At 45.1% G+C, this 22695-nt stretch overlaps 1 protein-coding gene across 2 annotated transcripts; it reads right to left on the bottom strand.

Moving 5' to 3' along the window:
- Nucleotides 1–6083: 6083 nt before the first annotated feature.
- On the bottom strand, nucleotides 6084–21626 carry SH2D1A (SH2 domain containing 1A). 2 transcript variants are annotated; one of them, XM_009990363.2, is made up of 4 exons: nucleotides 21487–21623; nucleotides 9014–9077; nucleotides 6566–6701; nucleotides 6084–6206 (listed from the first exon to the last, which is right to left on the bottom strand). In XM_009990363.2, exons 1-4 carry the CDS (start codon nucleotides 21621–21623, stop codon nucleotides 6166–6168), a joined length of 378 nt encoding a protein of 125 aa, XP_009988665.2. In that variant the 3' UTR covers nucleotides 6084–6165. The 2 variants fall into 2 exon arrangements, with proteins under 2 accessions (XP_009988665.2, XP_086475888.1); XM_086619762.1 differs by lacking the exon at nucleotides 6084–6206 and having other exon boundaries at nucleotides 6465–6701; nucleotides 21487–21626.
- Nucleotides 21627–22695: the final 1069 nt, after the last annotated feature.

The raw sequence follows: 22695 nt of genomic DNA, 5'->3' as shown, positions 1-22695 counted from the left end.
TAGTGTGTACAAGTAATGTTTCCTTTGCTTTCATATTTATTTAGCGTATCTAGAACATTTCAAAGGTATAAATATATATATATAGATATCTATGTAGAACATAGCCAAATAAATATGTATGAACTGGTCAATGTGCATCTCGGTATACACATCCTAGCTGTTTGGTTTGAGCTCTTTAACGTCCTCTCAGTTGTACACTAGCCAGGTCGACGTGGCCTCTCCCTGTGGCCGTGGGCACTCTCAATGCTCTGGGCTCCCAGCCCACCGACCCCCCTCCGCCAGCGCCCAGGGCCGGGGTCGCGGGGCAGCAGCTTCTCCAAGGTGAGCAATGGCGATGGGTGCTGCTGGAAGCCAAGGTACGGTTCCGAAGGGGAACGTGAGTTGAGGCAGAGGAGCTCTGATTTTAGCTGGAGTGAAAAGAGCTGGGTGGATCCCTGGCAGGGGGTCACTTCCTTGGGGGGGGGGGATTCGCCGCAGTGAGGCTGATCCAGCGCGGCGACACTCGGATCAGGCTGCCGCCAACAGCCGTCAAGGGTTTTCCCTGTCAAATGCTGACTGTTACTTGAACCCATACTCGACACAAAACAGGACCAGGTGGGAGGCGCCCTGACTGCCAGAGGAATCGCTTCTCGGCAGAAACTGGGACCGATGGAGTCAGACTCGCTGTGGATTTCTCCGGGCATTTGTCACCTGCCATTATTTGTCTAAGGAAACGTGTTTGATAATTTCCAGTTTTTCCTTAGATCTCGTGGTGGACTTTAACCTTTTAATAAATGTTAGTATATCAGATCGTGTCCTTGACAGTATTTTACTTGTATGAACCATGATAAAACATTAAAATCTTCATAATCTTCAGGCAGAAGTGTCAATAAACGAGAAAGACAAGCATAGCATACGATATATGTCAAAGTAACGTTCTTTTTTAGCTTTCTCATCAACGGTAAAAATGTTTACAATGTATGCCAAGATCTTCAGTTTCTGTCTAACACCAGTTAGAGGTTCTGATCTTACAGAAATTGTGTTATAATGGCCTCAGCCTCGTTGCTAGGAAACAATAGATCCCAATTTTTTTATTCCTGCTCTAACTCCTGTGCTGAATAGTGACTGGATACTGTACAGGTTTATGTTATATGGCTGCAGTTAAATGGTCTGATGCATTTTGCTCTGGGTTTCAGACCAGAAGCATGCATTTTCTACAAGAACATCCCAGCAACACGCTGTAAATATTAAAAGTTAATATATTATGTGTCGATATTTGAAAAAGAAAGTACTTTGACTATTTCATTTTTAAAAAATAAAGGTGCAAACTAATGGCGTGTGATGTTGTCTTTGTTTACACTGGGAATTTGGGATATTCTGGTCGTCGCAGGAAAAGGTGCTTCCATACAGCTAAATAAGGGCTTCAAACAATACTGCTTGATTCAGAAGTTGGGAGGCAGAGCTTTGCTAGCAAGATCCAATTTTACTTCTGATTCATAGAATCATAAAATGGTTTGGGTTGGAAGGGACCTTAAAGATATCTAGTTCTAACCCCCTGCCATGGGCAAGGACACGTTCCCCCAGATCAGGTTGCTCAAAGCCTCATCCAAGCTGGCCTTGAACACTTCCAGGGATGGGGCATCCACAACTTCTCTGGGCAACCTGTTCCAGTGCCTCACCACCCTCAGAGTGAAGAATTTCTTCCTTAGATCTCATCTAAATCTACTCTTTTTCAGTTTAAAGCCATTGCCCCTTGTCTTATCACTACATGCCCTCCTAAAGAGTCCCTCCCCAGCTTTCTTGTAGGCCCCCTTTTTCATCAAAGTTCATGCATATAGCTCTGCAGGTGTCAGTGCTGGTGAAATCACAGCTGGTGTCTGTGCACAGGTTGTCACATTTCATCAGGACAAACGTGAGGGAGGAAAAAAAAATCTGCTAAATGCCTTTGCACTTTGTTCTCCCAAGAACTGAGCTGATGAAGTCAGCGGTGGTGGTAGGGGACGAGGAGCAAAGTTTAAGTACCTGAACGTTCTGTACAGCTGCCTCAAATAGATAGTGATGAATGATGGTGTGTAGCAAAAGTATGTGCGTGAGGAAAAATAAAAAAGCCCATCACATGCAGCAGAGAGAAGGAGAGAGTGAAGCAGAGGGGCAGAAGGAGTCTTTAAGGCTAAAGGAAAGGTTACATGGTGAAAACCAGATGGGAGCAGCTGGGCTGGGCAATAACCCGGTGTGAAGGCTGAGGCTGGAAGAGCTGTGCTGGATGGATAAGAAGGGAGCGAGGCCAAAGGGGTGCTCTGGGCAGAAAAGGGAAGAAAACCAGCCCGGGAGATGGTATTGATTTAGTGCTGCAGGACATCTGTCATGGCCGTAGCCGGGGGGTTCGGGAGGAATTAGCGGAGGCAAAACCAGAGCTGATGCAGGATTAGTCGCTGCAAAGGAGCCGCGTTGGCTTTGCTGGGGGAAAACAGAGCAGGGAGGGCCGGGGCAGGGGACCCAGAGTCCCCACCCTGAGCTGCGAAATCAGGTGTTCGAGCTGGGGCTGCGGCATCCAGGGCAAGAGGGGATGGGAGGGCTGGAGGGGAATGGGGCAGAGCAACCGCTGCAGTGAGGGGCTGTGTCCCAGCATGGGGCTGCATCCCAATGTGGAGCTGCATCCCAGCATGGGGGGCTGCGTTCCAGCGAGGGGCTGCGTTCCAGCATGGGGGGCTGCGTCCCAGCGAGGAGCTGCATCCCAGTGCGGGGCTGCGTCCCAGCGTGGGGCTGCATCCCAGCGTGGGGCTGCATCCCAGCGCGGGGCTGCGTCCCAGTGTAGGGCTGCGTCCCAGTGTGGGGCTGCATCCCAGCGAGGGGCTGCATCCCAGCGCGGGGCTGCATCCCAGCGCGGGGCTGCGTCCCAGCGCGGGGCTGCGTCCCAGTGTGGGGCTGCATCCCAGCGTGGGGCTGCATCCCAGCGCGGGGCTGCGTCCCAGTGTGGGGCTGCGTCCCAGCGTGGGGCTGCATCCCAGCGCGGGGCTGTGTACCAGCGCGGCTGCAGCCTGGCAGGGGTGGCGGGAAGGAAGCAGCAGGTGATACAGACATTACCTGGGAAGTCATGCCCGCAAAATGCAGCTGCTGCTCTCTAAAAGGATCTATAGCTCTTCACGCCTAAGCCAATGCATGAAATCTGTATAATTTCCATATTACTGTTCCTGTAACCAAGCATCAGCTCCTTGTCCCTTAGGTACCATGAGCTTCTCTCTCTGTTTCCACCTTGTTTAAGCCTACAGCAATTCCAGACCCTTGGGTACTCAAAAGAAACAACACAAACAAGCCTCTGTCTTAATAATTTACGCCAGAAACTGAAACGACATTCTCAGCTTTAAACAAAAATGGCATCTTCTGGCCTATTTTATGTATATTTTAGAAGACCAACGCACTTCTGGAGTCAGCCATAGTTTAACGAGTCAGCCTCAGCTCACTGCACCGCAGAGCGGATGCGCGGATGCCGCTCTTGTGCCACAGGGTTTGCACACGCAGCACTGACGGGCTCAGCCTTTGCTTGAAGTCAATAGGACATTTCTGTAGGAAACAGCCCTTGGGCAAAGAGCTTCCCGTTACACTTATCCCCGCCGCGGTGCAATCTTCTGCCACGGACCATTTCCAAGCATATCCTCTCCTGCTCCCAGGAGAGGCCAGGTAAACCAGTTTAGACTCAGCACTTAGAATGCCAAAGGGATCTCGCAGGAAGCCCGGGGCGCACGTGCACCCTGCCAGCACTCAGCAGATCAGCTGGTTTGGGGGAAGGATGGTTGGCAGGAGAACAGAGCCGGAGAGGAACAGCCAGGGACCAGATGCCGCAGACACACAGAAAGGCAGGAAACCTTGAAGGCATAGAGGAGGGAAAGGTTTGATGGGCACAAGCAGCAGCAAAGCTGAGGATGTTGTGCTCCATGCTGGCGGTGGGCAGTTCAGCCCCTCCATGGCTGGCATCTGCTGAGTTACATAATACTTAAAAAAATGGTTTTAAATATTTCATCAAAGAGTAAATCCTGTTGGATCTGGCACTGTATTAAGGTAAGACCCTTGTTTCAGCCAACAAGTGTAGGTAACAAGGAGGTGCCCAGCAACTCATACACTCACGGTGTAAAATATGAGGTTAGTAGTTGGGGGACAGGACGTTTCATAGCAAATAAAATTTGGCCTTCATTTAGACAGAAACTGAGTAATGAATTGAAATTGCCCCAACTTTGCAGCAGCATTGCCCACCAGTCCCTGTTAAGAGTGGGGCTGGTTAGTTATTGCTTTTATTCCCATTGCTGGTTTACAGGGAACTTGTGCTTCACAGAAAATGTTCTATCACTTGCAGTGTCTCACTCACACCTCTGTTACATACACACATATATAGATAAAGTTGCTTATAGGGGTGAAAAAAAAAAAAGATGAACCTTCAAGCCTTATCAAATGCTGCTTGAATCAGCGTAACCTTGCTGAATCCTGCACTTGCAGCCCACAGCTCTGTCACAGCTCCCATCCAGTTTGCCTTTAGTGGAGTAAAAACAAGTCAGGAGCCAGGATACCAACAATTAAGTAGATTATGGGTGGAGGGTTTTTTATCATTTAATATTTTTAACATGCTACTGGTGAAGCAACAGGCTCCCCCATGTGAGTATCCTGTATGCAGATACAAATACATGCTGGGACCCTCACAGGGAGGCAGCTGCTGCCTCCAGAACCACCACCAGCCCCAAGCCGCTGCGGTGCCGCTCACCCTGCCGCCGAGCCACCACTTGGCCATGTCTGCTGCAATCTGGTCTGGTTTGTTCTCCTGAGCTTGGAGCCTGGTGTTTCTGAAAAAAGTCTCTTTATCACTTAGGAAACAGGTTCCTTCCTTCCAAGCTGTGTGGAAGAAATCGGAAGTATAGGCATGAAATATTTAACCAGAGCAAGCCAAAGGTGGCTATACAATGTTTAGATCTGTGTGTTTTAAAATTTTTGCAGTCCCTTTGCAATCACTGTAAGTTTTGTGCTTTGGAAGGGAGCACAGGAGAATCACCTTTTTTTGGATAGTCAGGACCAGTTATGCGGGTTGAAGGGTAACTAATGGTGGCACAAACCTACCAGCAAGGCCAGGTTCATCTCCCTCACAGACTGGGTGCATGCAAACAAGCCTGGGTCCCTCCCAAAGCTCACAGGAGCTCAGCTGCCTGCCCGTTCAGGCCAGAGAGAGTCACGATGCTTGCTAAACCCTGCATGTAAAAGGCACGTAGTCCGCGTTCTCCGGTAGCCGCATGCTAACCCTGCATACCTGGCGAGTCCTGTAGATTCAAAACTCTTCTCCGGGAGCCCAGCAGCAGCATGGAAACACACACGGACAGGTAAAGAAAAGCAGAGGAACTCTTAAGCAAAAATAATCTAATTAAACTCTTAAGCAAAAATAATCTATTTTTTAAAATTGTATGCAGGGGTGGTTTGTTTCAAGTGCCGAGAGCATCTAAAAGCAAAAAAGAGAGATATTCTCCATTTCCCTGGTTGTTCTCAGTGCATTGCTTAAGCTTTGATCATACGTGCAAACTACGAATTTCGTACATCCAGGCAGTGGTGGCCAGTTCTGCTGAGTTACAGGGCAGAGCGCCTCGTGTGACGGAAATCAGTTAGCAGGGATCCTCATGGTGCCACTTCTGGAATATCTTTAGGAACTGTATGAGTGACAGACACACAGCCCACCCGAGGCAAGGACACTTTAATGTAAGCAATTATTTATATATATATTATATAATGTTAGCCCTAAGGCTATAAAAGGGGACTTGCCCAGTTCTGCATAAATGCCAACTAGAACAAAGCAAAGAGAAGTCCCAAGTTAAGTAATGTAAAATTAGTAACCAATTTTTAATTAGGAACTAATCTTGATGTGAAAGATATTTTGTACTTGAGAGTACAAAGAGCAAAACCAGACATCATACTGTTTAATAGATATTTTTTTTTAATCCTCTTTTAGGAAAAAAAAGAAAAAAAAACTAAATTCGAAACATTCTGAAACTTAAACTTCTAAATTTTGAGCTAGAAATTTATGAAATACACATTTCTGCAAATGTTACAAGAAAACTCATGGAGTTGTATTAACAATCACATAAATCGTTCTGTTCTAGAGCACGGGCTAGAGGAGACACTGGGAGACATGGTTGTGTCACACTTGGAGAAACATCTTCATGATGGCTGCAGGTGGAAGTCATGGCCCTCATTCCTCCCTAAGAAAAAATAATCACAAAGATATGAAAGGATGAGCACTGCAAGAAAATGAACGGATCAGAAGGTTCGTACCTACAAGAGCGAGGGTGCTGGGGAGGGCAGGTAGCCACCACCAGTATTGCACTCAGGAATACACAGTCAAAATCCATTTTCTCATCACATCGACAGGCCCTATCCCTAATGAGCACCTGAGTGCAGCATTTCGATCATACCGTAGCAAAGGTAGGGTGGATTTTTTGGCAATGCCACCATGCTGGCTAGTTCAGCTCAAAGATGCAAATAAGTCTAAGAGCTCCATCCCCACTGCCGTGGAGGGCTCTGCTCAGCCACAGCCGAGGTCCCTCCGCCCCACCAGTACCTGAGGGACAGCCGGCTTTCGCGTGGTTGACAACAGGGTACCGCAAGGGTGTGATGATGCCTTGGTCGGGTTTCTGGAAGGCCGAAATGAGGCTGTGCACTTTCCGAAAGAGCCTGCGGTGGACCCCAGGGGCTGTCTGCAAAGCCAAAGGGTGAGAGGTGAGTGGGGACGCTGGGTGCCGAACGGCTGTGCGGGAACCTTGTCCTCAGAAACGCACACACCGCCCAGGGAAGGAGCCAGCCCTTCACTTGGACCCCTTCATGTGCCGAGTTGAGTCCATGAGCCGTCCTGCTCTCCTCCTTCCCCCAGGCATCACAGCCTCCCTGCGTTAAGAGCCGTTTCCAGCACTGTGGTGGCACAAGGCTGGAAGAGGGACAATTTCTTACACATTACAAGAGAAACCCAGAGCCTGCCATGCTTATCAGGCAAATTCTGAAGTGATCTTTCGCTATTTCTGACCCTGATTTATTGCAGGCAGTGATTTAACCTCCAGCCTGGGGTTTATGGGCAAGATATTTCCAGCTTGGAAATACCAGTAAGTTGAACTAGAGAGCTGTCTGTCACTAACTGGGGAGGGGATGGTGGTGTGACCTTACACCACCAAATTCAAACATGGACACAGCCTCTTTGCAAGCCTTTCCCTGAGCATTCAGTACCAACCGATGTGTCCATTGGTTATTCCTGTCTCTTTCGTACAAAGGCAGCAGCAAAATGTTACCTATTTATTAGAAGTGGAAGTTTTTCTGTCTTTCTATGTTAGCATCTTTTCAAACCTTGTGAAATGAAGCTGTGTCTGCTTTTAATCAAAAATCCCATGTTTTCGTTAAATCCTTCAGGACATTCCTGTAATAACTCCTCCCCACCAAAGTCACGGGCGGACAAGCATCAGTCCTGCCGGCACAGTTCCACCCGAGGGACGTCGCTCTGACCCAGCAGTCATGGGTTAAGTCCTGCCTCACTGGCACCAGCTGGAGGCTTCGAAGGGCTGGGATTTTACCAGCACTGTTTTCGTTTAAGACCAGAGCTCGCTCACTCGCTCAGAGTCTGAACAGCCCCAGGGAAGGAAGCTGAGAGCGGCAAGGCCAGCTGCAGCTGGAGCCTAATTTGACCTTGGAGGCACATTTCATGGGGATAAGTTGGATTTAGGCTGCTTTTCTAACAGCTGAGGCCAGTGTGGTCTTAGCAACATTTACCAAAAGGTTTCTGTTTGCTTGAAGGAAGGGTTGGTATCATGGGTCTGTAGCAGCATCTTGCCCTGCAGAGGATATATTGAGAGTCCTGGGCCTTCAGGACACCTATGCTGTGAAACACTGATAAGGTTTGCCCAAAATACAGTGAGGGAAAGCCCAAGACCCATACGTAGGAAGCCAGTGGAGGTCATGGGGGAGGAGTTGTAGCAGGCCTACATAACACCAGAAAACCTCACTGTAGACATTGACATTACCTGGGGCAAAAGCAGGCTGCAGCCTCGCTCAGGAAACTATCCTCCACCACTGGAGGTCCCAGCATCCTACCTGAGGCACCAGTGCTCACCCCAGCACGTGGGTACACTGCCACCCCCATCCCCAACACCCTCCTGCTTGGGCAATGCAAAGCTATAGGGTGCTCCTTGATGCCTTGCAGGAATGAATGAGCAAATTCTTCCTAGGTACCATTCCCAAGGGTGATACATGGATAGTTATTTACTCCACAGTATTGTGAGTCACTTTAACTCCCCGATCTGCTTCTGAGTAACCCCAGGAATCAGTCTTGTCTTCCAGAGTGCTGCAACCACTTCTATTATAATAATGGCCAAGGAATTACGCCTGTCTAGAAATCATTTAATGTTTGCAATCAGTGTTCATTAACGTGCAAACAGAAAGCTAATTATGAATTTATACACAGAGTACATCCAAAAAACAAGACCTTCATAAAAGAAAAACAGGTTAGCATCCCAATTCCATCAACCCAAATAGTTGTCTGTATTGCAAATTCTACACTTGAATTACCAGTTTCTTATCAGAAGGGTGGAAATACGTTTTGTATCAAGTTTTGACTACCCTATATATGTTTTGCACCAACGATGAATTAATCTGGAGAGAAATTAACTTTAAAACACTGTAGATTGAAAATAATTTCCTTAAATATTCTGACATTAATGGTACGTGGCATAGAAGGGAACTAATTGCACTTGTCAAATTAAAAAAACACAATATTTTTGCCATTTAAAATGATGCAAAATAATGCACTGTTGCATTATGCAACAGCTGAAATGTAACAGGGAATTAATTTATGCGTTCAAGACTGTCAGACATCAAGACATCTTAGCGATGGGTGCACTCAAGTTCAATTACCTTCAATGAAAATCAGACTATGCAGAAACATGAATAATTTTAATATATTTCATTAAATCAATACAACATCAAACAGGATGTAGAAATTTTCAGAAGAGCAAGGAGAAGTACACACCTCAGCACTCCAGGACCCAGTTTCTGTCTTGGACACTCTGTAGGTATAAACGTAACCCTGATGCCTGTGGGGAAAAAAAAAATCAACAGATATTTATTACTTATTTCTACCATCAGGTTTCACAAGAGGTACACTCCGTTATATGGGAGTCAGTTCATCTGCTAAACTTTCCTTAATAATAAATTCACCCATAAAGGTTCTAGGTAGATAAAAAACCTGAGCTGACAGTCAGGAACAGTGTTCAGCCTACTGGGGTCTTTTTGGTCTGATTCAGATCTAGTTTAGAAATATTCAGTTCTTCAGGTTAAGTGATGTTGCTTTCATTCCTGCCTCATCTTTTTTTTTTTTTTTTTTTTCTGTGACCTCCTTTTACTGACACACACCAGACATACTTTCCCTGGAAAAAGAGAAGGTGTATTATTGGCAGATAGCATTACTGTGCTGTGATTGATTTAAATGCAGATGTTCCCAGAAGCAATAGCATGAGTGTAATTTATCTGGAAAGCTAGATCCACAGAAGTGGGGTAAATTACTCTTTGCCCTGCCCATACATTCCTAATTCCCAAATACCGATAAAGGAGACTTACAACAGTGTAGAATCTTTCTTCTTTTTAAATCTAATTTCAGTCTTCCTAGAATAAAAGCCACACTCTAATAACACAAGACATACTCGCGTCGAGAGTCAGTCTTGCTTCTTTTACAAACCCAACATGGTGAATGATTTACAAGGGAGATTATTATACAGATATTCAAAAATTTAACTCAGCAGCAGAGACAATTGCTAGTAGTCCCGTGTGTGCAACATTAGCTTAGATGGTATCAGATAAGAAAGATTATATCTCATACCACGTAGACTTAATGAATACATAGCAGGTTTTTAGGGACCATTCCCTACTTCAGCATCAATTCTTGTTCTTAAGAAAGCAGAAAAATACGGTGTTTCTTTCCAATTATACGTGGTATTACAGTAGTTACTACAAAATAGCAGAAAGCATCAATGACATAGATACCGTATGATTGCAATTACTCACGCTCCATGTCATGGCTCCTGGATAAATTCTTGTTAAAAAGTCATTACAGCAACCTCTGCAAAGCGGTGTCTGATATAATTTACCCAAGCAGGAAGTTGTTAACAGTTGTCACACTGCTACAACCCCACGAAGCGGGAGCAAAAATGCCTGTCGTGATTTGTGAGCTCTTCCCCCTCAGCACTCCACTCCCACTGCGACTAAATAGGGAGGCAGAAGACACAAAGCCGTTCCCTCCCGTTGGGGCTGCTGCAGGGACAGAGTCCTTGTGCAGCCACTGAGACACTGCCCTGCTCCTCGTGTACGGGAATATGCCTGAAGCAGCTCCACGATCCCACCACAACTTCACCCACCTCTTTGTGTTAACGAAGGGAATGTTCTCCCAGGACACAACTTTCCACCTGGCAACAGACAGACACGAACGGTGGCCAGCCGTGCAGGAGGAAAACAGCTGCCGCTACCCCACGTCTTCCCCCAGCAAGCTCAACTACTGCAGTCCGTCAGGGATTTGGACAGGTCCAGAAAGGGCCCTTGGGAAGAGGTGTGAGCAACCTGCTGTGGCTGCGGTAGGAGGGAAGGGCTTGGAAAAGCAGCACTGTTCTCCAGTCCGTGCCATAGCACCATGGTCAATGGTGTTTGAGGCCATAGCTCAAGCCCAGTTGCTTAAAAGCACAGCCTTGTAAGCCACTAGATGTGTTCATGTTCAGGGAATTCGATGTGTCCCATTAGGGCCCTTAGACAATCTTGTGTGATCGCATCTTGTCTTAAAACCTCTGAGAGCTGCACCTGTATTGTCAGCTTCTCACAAGTAGTTCACAGTAATCTTTTCTTTTTAGAACTCACGAGGGGCTTTCCTCCACCTACATATGTAGCACACCAGCCAATACGTGGTTATTGAAACCAGGATTTTACAGGCCATAGTGTAGTGGGAAACACCAGAGAGGTCCTGGCATTTTGTCTCCTCTGTTTGAAGTGGGTATTTGACCATCGCCATGGTGATTTTTTTTTCAAGCCTCAAAACTAACTGAAACTGTATGTAAAAATCTAAAACTCACTCTCCTGCCTCCTGTTTTTGATAATACAACTGTGCATATCACCCATGCTTGTTCTCAGTTGTCCCAAAGCATTCCAATAGCTTCAGGTTCTCTAAAATCTGATTTTTTTCCACAAATGGCTGTTGCCTGGAATGCCACCATCTGTTGTTTCTTTCATCATTTTCTCAATCTAAGGGATCGCATGACTGGAAGAGGTTGAGAGGTTTGGGTGCTACCCTCACTCTGAAATCTCTGATGGCTTTCAGCACTCTGCCAGAAGAGTTTACTAAGCTGGACAAATCAAAAAATAGAGGTCAGACAAAGCAATATTCAGGGCCAAAGCAGGGTGAGGTGTAAGACAGGCACCTATCCTGCATTTTTCAAACAATTCCACTGTAAAATATTTCAACCAAGCCCAGAGAAAGCACAGAGGATAGAAGGGTAGCTCAGATTAAAAACCCATGAGATACGGAAAAAGGAACGAGAATTTGGGAACATGGATGCTTTGAGCACAGCGTGGAGAACAGGAAGAGTATGACAGTTGTGACACAGCCATGTGAGGGACAAGTGAGAGCTCTCCACTCACCTGGCAAAGGCACGTTTTGTTCCCAGAGGAGGAAAGCCTGAAAGGCCCGAAGGGTTCACTGTGCTTAAGCTGAAAAACACAACGTGATCATGTGTTGTCGGCTCTGAAGCCATCAGTAAACATGGCCGCTCTGTAGATGGCAGATGGCCCAGGACCACACCTGCTTCTTCACGGAAAATGCACAAAGGAAGGAGGACACGTTTTGTGAAGAAGGTGAATGGCTAAATCTTCCCATGGAACTACTTTCCATTGGGATCTTTGTTTCCACAAAATGCGTTACAGCTCTTCTGATAAGTGCTCTCCCAACGAATATGATCTTATCAAAACTTTCTGTTAAGCAGCAGGAACTGACTTCATTACCACTTCAAAGTGCTTTTTACCTTCCATGTGCGAGTGACACAATTTTGATGAGCCGAGTTCTCTGTACTGCTACATGGGCACAGCCTCCCCTGAGGAAGGTGTTTATGATTTAAAATACCCAACATTAACTGAGATCAGTGTGGACTGAAGGAAGATCAAGGTGTTTTTCTCGAAACAAAAATTAAACACAAAAATTAAAATTGAGATTGTATAGAACATTATCTTCCAGAGAGCAAAACATGTAGCACTGGGCAAAAGTAGGTGGAAAAGTGCATTTACTGGAGCTTAGCTGTCAGGAGATGAGAAATTCCCCAGCCACCATGAGGGAACAGCTCGGTTTTCTACATTTTACTCAATTCATGGCAGAAAAAAGCTCATGATGTGACACAATGTTCCTGTATGTGGTGTGGCCACGTAGCTAAAGCCAAAACCCAAACACCATGTGATCTGGGCATGGTGCTCGTCACTTGGGGTCTCTCACACAGCTTATGCTTTGAAGCCATTATCTGGTGAGATGCAGGCCAAGTCCACCTCTCAGTGACCTAAACTCCTCTCTCTCTGCTGGACAAAATCTACAGGAGATCGACACATGTCACTGAGAGGAGGATTTCAGAGAGCACTCTCACAGTGACGCTGGCCTACCAGCATCTCCTGGAGGAGGACCAGCTCTTGATACACAGCCAAAGACCCAACGAAGGGCTTCCCCATCCCTTCATCTGGCCCAAGGATGGTCACAAGCCTCGCTCACAATTGCAAAGATCCTCTTCCGTGCCAGTGAAGCTCAAGGGACGGGAGCAATCATCAATTAACAGCTTGATGAAAGAGGCCCTATAAATTTTTGATCAAAGGCAAAAAATGCCAAAATGCTGATGAGGGGAAGCAGAAAACAGCCATTGCTGTAAGGACAATATTGGATAGCACCTACAAAAGAGTGGCTGGTCACTACTGATGATATTTTTATGTTGTCTCGCTTATTTTTTTCATCTCCGTAACAAAGGATGTGTCATACCAGCTGGGTATAGTGCTAGCTGCACTAGGATGGTCTCAGTTGCAATTTCACTGCTGGGAAAACTTTGTCAAAGGAAAATCTAGAAAAAGTTGCTATTACAGGAAACAGTCCACGTTATATTATAGGCTTTTTTTCTTTATAGCTAGATAATTTCTCCCAAAGAGCTACAAAGACATCATTCACAGATGACATACTGAGACAGCATCTGTCTACCTGTCCTCTCCACTCCTCCTTTTCAACTGTGATCAGACTCACTAAAGCCGCATTTACTTTAACAGGTGAATAATTACAATCTTCTGCACCGTTGAAATAGCCAGAGGATATTAGCTGCATGCTGCAGACTAAAATTAACCATGACATTTCAGCTGCATGGTATATTTTAAAATAATTTCCAAATGTTTTGTATCTCAGTTGGGAAATTTTATTAAACCAATTTGTATTCATTTCTGAGTCCAAAATGGAACCAATATAAAGGAAGAAAGACAGAGAGACAGGGGAAAGCCATGTCAGCAATAAATGACACCAATTTCTTCCTCTTTACATAGCTTTCTTTTCTGATATCTTTGCACTTTATCAATCAACTCTTCTTACCGGGTATATTTGCATCCTGACCTTACCTTGGAATTCCACTTTACAGTATTGCTTAAGAACCAGGCAGTGATGTGGCCTACAAATGGTGGTCCTGAGCATTATATACTGCTCATACTCAGTTTCTTACAACATTGTCATATTTCAGTGTTTCAGACTGAAATGTTGTTTCTTTAGGTGTTTGCCTCAACTTTATTTAGGGATAGAGAACGCAGAAGTGTCAGCAACTGGGACATGTTAGTCAAAACGATGCTTTTCCCACGTAAAAAAATATAATCTTTCAATTGTTGGTTTGTTTTTTTTTTTCCAGTTTTTAGAGTAAGACATAAAATTTGTTTGAAGGAAGGTATATCGCTTGCAATCTCTGAGAGGAAGCAGTGGTGGCTGTCTAGGCTGCAAGGGAGGCTCTCTCCAAAGGTTGTTAGCAGTTGTAGCTGCATCGTGCCTGGGCAGGTTGTACCGTGGGCACTCGGCTAAGCAGCGTCCACGATTTCAAGCCATGCGCAATGTGTGTACGCTGCCTGGCCTGGATTAGCAGGAAAAAAAAAACAGAAGGTAATTTAGATTGAGCATCTTGGAAAGGAAGATTGGGACTGGGTAGGGTGGATGTGGAAGGAAAGAAAAGGAAACCTATGTCTATGTAAACTGGGCAAGGAAACAGCAATGAAAATGAAATCCCTGGGAAAGTGTAAGACTAAATGAGTAAGGAAGGGGATAGAGAGAGGTGAAGCACGATGGGGTTGAACTGGGAGCAGCACAAAACACTGGAGGGGTGAAAAAGCCAAGAACAGAAGATGGGTGGTTTGGAAGCAGAAGATGTATGAAACAGGGAAACAGCCCTCAGCAACGCAAGCAAAGTCAGCGTGCTTTACAGAATAAGACTGGGTGGTCTCAAAATCCATTCCTATCCCTCTCGCATTGGAAAGCCATAGCTAAAGGATGCTGCAGACCCGAGACTCCTGTGCCACAGTTTCTCTTGTGTGAAAGAGAGTTAACAAACTCTTCATCTCACAAACTGAGATAATGCTTAGAAACAACTTAACACCATGGAGATAAGTACTACGGGAGAGCTCATGTGGGACTCAGCAATTTCAGAGTGGGGGGCCAATGGCACACAGCAGATAACGTAATGAGCATGAGAGGTCAGGTTGCAGCCGCTTCTGCCTTATCCGGAGATGTTTGATGCAGGTTGTGGATTGGCTCCTGAATACCCAGACCAACTTCAGGCAGCATGCCAGTGGGCAACCCTGGACCAAGAATGAGGGCGATGACATGGGCACCACAGTGGCTACAGAGGTGGGAGATGGCTACCACAGAGCCAAAACTCATGAGGTCAGGGGAATCCACAGCAGTGCTGGGATCCTGCACGTCCCACACGTGTGCTCATCAAGGTGTCCCCTGCCCAGGGTACCCCTGAGCTGCATGGCCTCCCTCATGCGACAGAAGTGTCAGCTGCCAAAATGATAAAATGGTCAATCCGGCCGTGCACTTAAACTTCTTTCTTTTTCTTTCTTTTTCCTTTTTAATTGTTATATTTCTGCTTGGTTTATTAATCATGGAAAGGCCAAAAAGTCTTGTTATTTAATGAAGGAGAAAATCCTATTTAAGCTTACAGCTCCTCACTCTGTCCTGGAATTTGCATTTTCTGGTTGACAAGCAGCCCGGTTCCTGCCTTATTTAGGACTCAGACATACAATCAAGGTACAGCAACTTAGCAATTACCACCCATCAGATAACCCAAGCTGAAGAAATAGCATTCACATGGAGATGATGTGCAAGATGGAAGCTCTGCGTCAGCAAGAGTGAATAAAATAGTTTAAATCAGTGTTTACAACGTCTGAAAAGCCCAGCAGAGCTACTGTAGCTTAACTCACAGCAGCACTCTATACACACCCCCTTGAGTTTACACTTCTGTCACTGATTCGCCTACCAAAACTTCTTTTACCAAAAATTCAACCATGATACTGAGTCAGTAACTACTATTAGCTTGCCTTAATGCAGTAGCATTATAAAGCAAATGCATCACCTTGATTATCTCTTCTGAAACTAACAGAAGCTTGAAAGAGCAAGTCAAAGCTTATGAAACGTCTCTGAATGTATGCACGGATTCCTGTGGAAGATTGTCAGCATCTTCACCACTTGAACACTCCTAACCATCAGTAGAAATGCCACGGATTTACCTAAAGAGCAAGTGTGTAGGCTTTCTGAGCACAGTTTATGTTGGTCTGATACAAGGTGATGTCAGCCAAAAGCAACGTCTCAAAGAGGAATTTCTGCAAATTCGGGAAAAAAATGATAATTTCTTCAAATCTGAGATGCTAAATAGAAGGAACTTACTTTATGGTGGGCCAGCAACTAAGCTACATGAATTACTATGTCCTCCAGAAGAGTACCTTACAAAGGCAAAAACTAATGAAATAAGGTGATATGGTGAAATTTCTTTCACTTTAGGCGGAATTCATGAGAACTGCAGAAGATAATACACTGTCAATGACCCTGTAAATGTTATTGTTTCATATTTCTATGAAACATTTCTCGGTTTGTTTGGGAGTAATTCAGTGTAGCTCATTGTCACATTTCCTGTTTCTCGCAGAGCAAGGCAGGCACGGTCTGACCATAAAATCCCTGAACCTGAAATCACTGCCTCAACTAAATCCTCAAAACTGCAAAACCAGGGTAGAGCTAACCTAGGTTCTAGCATCTAATGGTTGTAGGCATTCTGTCATTTACCAATCCGTTAGTGTAGCCATTACCCGCTGTTCAGGCTGTCAACTTTTCTAAAATCTTTCCAAGAAAAAATCATTGGAATATCTGAAGACCATTAGCCAACTTATTCTCAGCAAATACGAAGCTCACTCTGATTAGCACGGAGCTGAAATACTCACCTCAGTAGAATTTACTTTGTGCTGGAGAAGACATTTTTCAAAGCTGAAAATCGTGCGTGATATTTACAATGGCAACGCTGAACCGAGGGGCTCCTCCTCAGAGAGCAGCTTTTGTTCCCGATTACATTTTAAATGATGATGATTATTATGTGCGGTGTTATCGTAAATGCAATTATTCTGCCATTTCTATCAAAAATATTACACGGGAAACAAAAGAAGTGCTAGGCTGAAGCTGGCTCGTGATCCTGCCTTACACCTGCACGCTGTACAGCTGATACATCTGCCCCATCAGAAAGTTTCGGCACGTTGCCTGAACTTGTGCGCTGTGGTTACGGTGACAGAAAAAATAGCACGCGTAAAACCTGATAGGACTGCAGCCTGTCCCTGTTGCCATTACTGTTGCTTCAAGAGCTCTAAACAGCTTTCTCTTCCAGCTTTTGATTATTCTCCACAAATGGAACGCAGCGCAGCGCAGGAATGACTGGTTTTAAACAAATAAGCCGAACATACAGTTTGACAAGTATGTCATGTTTAGCTTGCCTAAAGCTCTGAAACAACTCCTAACATTGCAAGTATTTTCAAGTATATGAATTTTAAGACCCGAACTACAAACGCTTTATCTTTGCCAATCCAGGCATGAGCTGCTCTTCTCTGCGTGTGTGCTCGTATATCTGTAAAGGAGAGCGGTGCTTTTGGCACTCTCAGGCATTTTATTTATGCATTTTTCAGGCACAGTTTAAGAGGCTGCTTCTCAAACCAGCCACCGTTATTGTGTCCCGTGTCCCCTGCTGGCTTCATTAAGAGCGGTGCACACGGAGGATTTCTGAGGGTGCTAAAAATGTCAAACAGGGTATTGAGCAAATAGGAAGCGGACCAGCAAAGAAAGCTCCCTGGAACAATTAGGTTTTGATAGGTTTTGGTCTACTGTGTGCAGTGTCTAACATGTTTGCAGGTAAAACACGTACATTTTTTAAAGCATATGCATTTCTTCTAGCCCAGTTATCAGAAACAACAAAAATCTTCCTGCTTTTCAATGCAACCCTAAAAAATTTCAAGGAAAAGATTGTGCTCCTCTGTGGACGTGTTCAAAACATGATGAACAACATCCTTAAAGTATATATTACCAATTTAATAATGGTATTCATACAGTGAAGATCTTGGGAGCATCTGGTATTAAAAAAACTTTGCCAAAATCCGCAGGCAGCACCTCCGTTTGTAAGAGCCCCAGGGGACCCTGTTGTAAATCAAAACCTTTCTACTCTTCCACGCATAGTTTAATTGTGGCCTTAAAATATTTATGAAAGTGGGTTCTTTGTTCTTTGCCACAGCCACACCAAAAAACATTCTCTCTTTGAAGGCTTGCAGGCAGGCCGTGTGCACACCGTGACTTCGGACAGCAGAAAGCAGCATTCAAGGAACATGAAGCAACACTTCAGGAGAAACAAAGAAGAGAGAAAGCAGAGTTTTCGAGCCCAAAGCTCCAACAACAGGGGCCTGCCTGCTGCATTTACCCGTCTCTGGAGGTCAGGTTTTATGCTACTACCTGTCTCTTTTATGTTTGCCCTGTAAAATCAGTGTCAGTCGCAAGGGATTCATGAAGTCTTTGACTCTTCTCCTTTCTAAAGGTCAGGGCTCCATTTTTTAATTGGAAAAGCAAAAGGGGATTGAGCCTTACAGTGAACACTGTTGCCTTTATTACATGCCTTAGGAGACTCAAAGACTGCCAAAATATGGTAGGGCTTTTTTTGGGGGTGGTCTGGGGGTACTGGTGGCATTACAAATTTATGCAGTTTCTTGGAAACAAGAGACATTGTTTGAGCCTAAGCAATGCAGTGGCAATCCAAGGACTTACCAATTACTGTACCTGGAGCTGGAAGTGTGGAGTGGCCATCTCTGTCAGTTCAAGTTGATCACAGCATTGTCATCCAAATATTTGCATAATTACTTTTTTGATATTCTTTTTCTCTTCATCAGAACTGTGCCTTTTGACAACTCCCTTCTTTCCCCATGGTAAGAAAAAAAAAAATCCTAAGACGACTTGGGTGTGGGGAGCTGGGGAGATTTGTTTTGTTTTATTCTCCAGATAAGTGCAGGGAGAGGGGAAATAAGGCAGACTGTTTTGATTTTGGAAAACTGAACTATTTTTCTCTTTTTCTTTTCTGAGAGAAACACAAACATTGCTGGCAGTATGAAACAGTTTCACTTCTGTTAGAAATTCTCATTGGAAAGATGTAAATTTTTTTTTTTAGTTCTGATACTTATTGTGAGATATCTAATGACCAGCTTTGTTTCTGATGGTTCAAAGATCACTCCAGTACTTCCAGTAAATACATGTTTTGCCTAATCTTGATATATCTAGGTATTCCTAGAGTGATCTTCAGCACTGATTCTGAACCAAAATGTAAATTTCTAAATAACTTTGTTATTCCTCATAATTTCCATTATTTATTTAAAAGGCAGTATAAAAAAAGCAGAGAAGTACTTACTCTCCCTTTCATTTTCTTTTTCTTAAACATTGAATCCAGCAACTGCATGTTTCCCTCCTAGTTTTTACCAAAGCTCTCGTGCACATACATGCTTGCCACTTGTTTCGTCTCTGTGCGTGATGTTCAGACTGGAATTTGGGGGGAGGTGGGTCCATTGGTTTATTTTGCCAACACCAGGATTTAACATCCTCCATTGAATACATATTTACGTCTCTCATGCCTTCCTCGCTTGCTCCTCCAGCCTCTCCACTAAAGTGCTCCACTTTGGTAAACATTTGCCTGCTAAAGCACTTCTCTACTTTATGGCCCACATTTCTTTAGACTGTCATTGCAATCTTCAGTGTGAGACAATTTCCTGGTATCTTTATGATAACTGTCTCCAAAGTTATTGCGTGATATGTTGTTTCCTATATCTCCTATTTCTTGCATAATGCTCTGAATTGAAATATTAAGAAGTATTGGAGCCAAGGCTTAGCTCTAGCATTTTTCATCCACCTTTCTGTCTATATCGGATCATACTCATCACAGCATTTTTCATTTAATTTTTTATCTGGATTTATCCAAGATGCTATTGAAAATTTCCCTTATAAAAAATTTATCGAGCATCTACATTCTATAAGAAGCCTGTGTAACATTCATCAGTAATATTTTTTGCTTTTACCCCTTTGCTTATCATATATATGTTTGAATGCAACATATCATGAAGACACGAGTGGCCCAGAATTTCCAGAAACAATTAGGTAGGGTTCTGTTTCTTACTGAAATCTTTTTTCTTTTCCTCTCACGATTGCAGAGCTTCATGCTTAGCAATCCTTTCTGTTCTTCCTATTTTCATTTTACATCTTTTATTTCATTAATGAAATTTCTTCCAAAGGATGTAAATTACTACTAATATAGCAAAAAATCCCAACTGATTGTGTGCAGATGAAAGACCTTGTTACATACCTACACACTGATTTAGACTAATGGTGGACTAATTTTAAGATGCTCTATTTTATTCAGCATTGTAACATTCTGCCTGACTCCTTCTCTAATGTCTTAGTGTTTCGCCTACACTGAATGACTCCTGAGTGTAAAGGAGACATATCGTCATTTCCTCTGATGGCTATTCAAAAAAGATTCTGCTTTTCTTGCCTATTCCCATCACAGGACTCATAGCGCTCCTTACCTTTTGCTACGTCTACTCCATTTTCATTTAACTCAAGATGCTTCTTAGTTCCCATTTTTCAGCTAGCTGTTAAGGTATTTGTTAGCAGTAGTGTCTATCTTGGTTCACTTTCTGATTTCATGACAGAAGAAAGAATACATCTTCTGCCACCAAGATCTTCCCTAAAGAGGAGGCCGCATATTTCTGGATTGCCTATAACATCCTTGTATGTCTCCATTTACTGGTCTACAACAGGGGAATAAGAATGCTCACTCAGGGCTTAATTATATATTGTTGGAGACATATTCAAGACATTTGGGGAAAACCTGACTTAGGACTCTTCTTTGTCCTCTGTTTTGGTTTGGGTTTTTTTTGGCAGGTACCTAAGTGCCCTCTGTTAGCTAATTTCTTGCTGGCCCTAAAATGGTTTTCTCTTGTATGCCTTCTCCTACTGAAGTAAGACACAAGTGTCTGATTAGCCTTGGTAGACACATCTTGGTTCTTTTGATGCAATGGTACTTCTTATACAGCCTTATCTCTCAGGACTTCGAGATTTTTTCTTATGACAAAAGTAGGGAAATTAAATTGCCTCACCAAAATGAGATCCTATGTCTAGAAAGTCCCCCAGTTTGCTCAGGGAAACCTCTCTACCCTCTCTCTGACAGACCATCCCATCAGATCTTTCCCCTTTCACCCTATTTGATGAAACATTACCACCTAGTTCATTACTCATCAGTATTTCATGTACTTTACAGGTAGTTTACTCCAAACCCAACGGCTCCCAGGACATAGTCTGACCGAGAGCACTCCAAAGCAAAGGCACGTTCTGGATGACAGCGATCCATGCTACCCTTCCTTATGTCAGGGGAGGCTGGGGATGTTGCTAAGCGTGTTCATGAGTGCATTAGAGAAGCAGAAGACAGCGGGCAGAAAGGAAGAGGATTATCCAGCACAAAGAGGCAGCGCATGCCATCTCAAGTCAAACTGCCTGTTTTTTCTCCGTGGCACTTCACTCGCCCTTCCTATGTGCTCCAGGCCTGCTTTCTCTTTTTATTTTTGTGCCGTAGGAAGCATGGGTTCTGCAAAGCAAAACCTGCTCCTCTTCGCTCTGCAAAGGACTCCGCACCTCTTATGCCCCCCTCTGCCTTAAATCAAGGTGAAGGAGCCCCACGTCTCACCCATATCTGCAAAACCGACATATTTTGTCACCGTTCTGCGGGAACAACCCTATACTGTGGATACAAAGGTTGGAAATCAACCACCACCTGACCAGCCCTTCCCGGCACCCCGCTCCCAGCCCCGCCGCTGCCCCGCACCCCAGAGAGGCGATGGAGCTGCGGCCGCACTCACAGCACGCAGAGGCAGTAGACTCCCGGGATGCTCTCGCTGTCCCGCAGCAGGTAGCTGCCATCAGTGCCCGTTGCCAGCAGCAGCTTCTCCCCAGCCTCCCGGCTGATGCTCCCGTGGTAGATGGGCAGCGCGTCCATGCTGGGGCTGTCTCCCACTCCGGCAGCTCTCCCTGTGCACAGCTCCGGGACTGCTCCTCAGTCCTCTGCACCCCTCCGCGTCTCCGTCTGGCTGGCAGATGTAAACAGGATGTGTTCACACCTCTGAAGCCTCCACGAAGGGCGAGACAGCACTGAGGGAAGAGTGAGGAACGAGCACTGCTCTTCTGTGGGTTTTTTTTTCTTCTGTGGGTTTTTTTTTCTTTTAGCCCCTTTTTGTTTTCCTTTTTTGCTGGCTGTCACATCCCCACGGCACGGCAGCTGGCACACAGAGGTGCCATCTCACAGCCCGCCCTCACTCCCCACTCAGCAGGGACGGGACAGGATGAAGCACATGGTGCAGTGCCCACGGGGCCGATGGCTGCCCTGGGCCGGGCAGGGAGCACTGTCCCTGTCTCCAGGCTGAATCCATCAGCTCTGGGCTGAATTCCTGCCCAGCGCCACGCCGCTGCCCTCCCCTGATGAGCCACGTCCCCACGTCTGGGTGTACGAGTAGTAACGCACTAAAATGTAGTGATAGGGTCAGGTCGTGCTTGTGATGGATCCGTTTTAAACGGGGTTTGCTGCTGGGACAGGGCAGAACGAAGCCGCCTCGCCCAGGTGTTGGCAGAATGCCGCGTCCTGGTGGAAGTTCAGGATGGGTGAAAAAACAGCTCTCTAGATACACACGTTTTAGGAATAAAAATTAAACTAAAAATTATCAAAAATAAGGGTTGCTCTTTTTAAGTTTCAACCAATCAAAATGTTTTTTCTTGATCATTTCACAGTACGTGTCCTTCAATTCTGACCTTTAGTATCATTTTTCCTGGAAAATATTTTTCTCAAACTAGCTTTAGTTTTTCCTTTTGAGGGATGGGCGTTTCTGACCGGTGAGTCAAAGGGCAGCTCACGCGTGGGGCACTCACTGCACCAAAGTCACCGACGGCAAAGCTGCAGCATTCGGAACCATCCTCAGCCTCCTGCCCCTGCAGGGACACCCTGGCACCCTCTGCCTCCCCGTCTGGCACCTGAGGGGCTGAGAAAGCTGCAGAAAAACTCAGCTGAAGAGGGATTC

This window comes from Tauraco erythrolophus, chromosome 13, assembly GCF_009769465.1.
Source record: "Tauraco erythrolophus isolate bTauEry1 chromosome 13, bTauEry1.pri, whole genome shotgun sequence".
In the NCBI taxonomy this organism is placed as follows: Eukaryota; Metazoa; Chordata; class Aves; order Musophagiformes; family Musophagidae; genus Tauraco; species Tauraco erythrolophus.
This window is presented reverse-complemented; position numbering and strand designations above follow the sequence as displayed.

What these genes read in the sequence shown, in the direction of transcription:
- SH2D1A (XM_086619762.1), bottom strand. Translation starts at nt 21,623, where the DNA reads ATGGACGCGCTGCCCATCTACCACGGGAGCATCAGCCGGGAGGCTGGG. An exon ending in GTCTACTGCCTCTGCGTGCT is followed by an intron (nt 9,078 to 21,486) that starts GTGAGTGCGGCC and finishes TTTTCCCCACAG; the next exon opens with GCATCAGGGTTACGTTTATA. An exon ending in CTGGGTCCTGGAGTGCTGAG is followed by an intron (nt 6,702 to 9,013) that starts GTGTGTACTTCT and finishes TTGGCTTTGCAG; the next exon opens with ACAGCCCCTGGGGTCCACCG.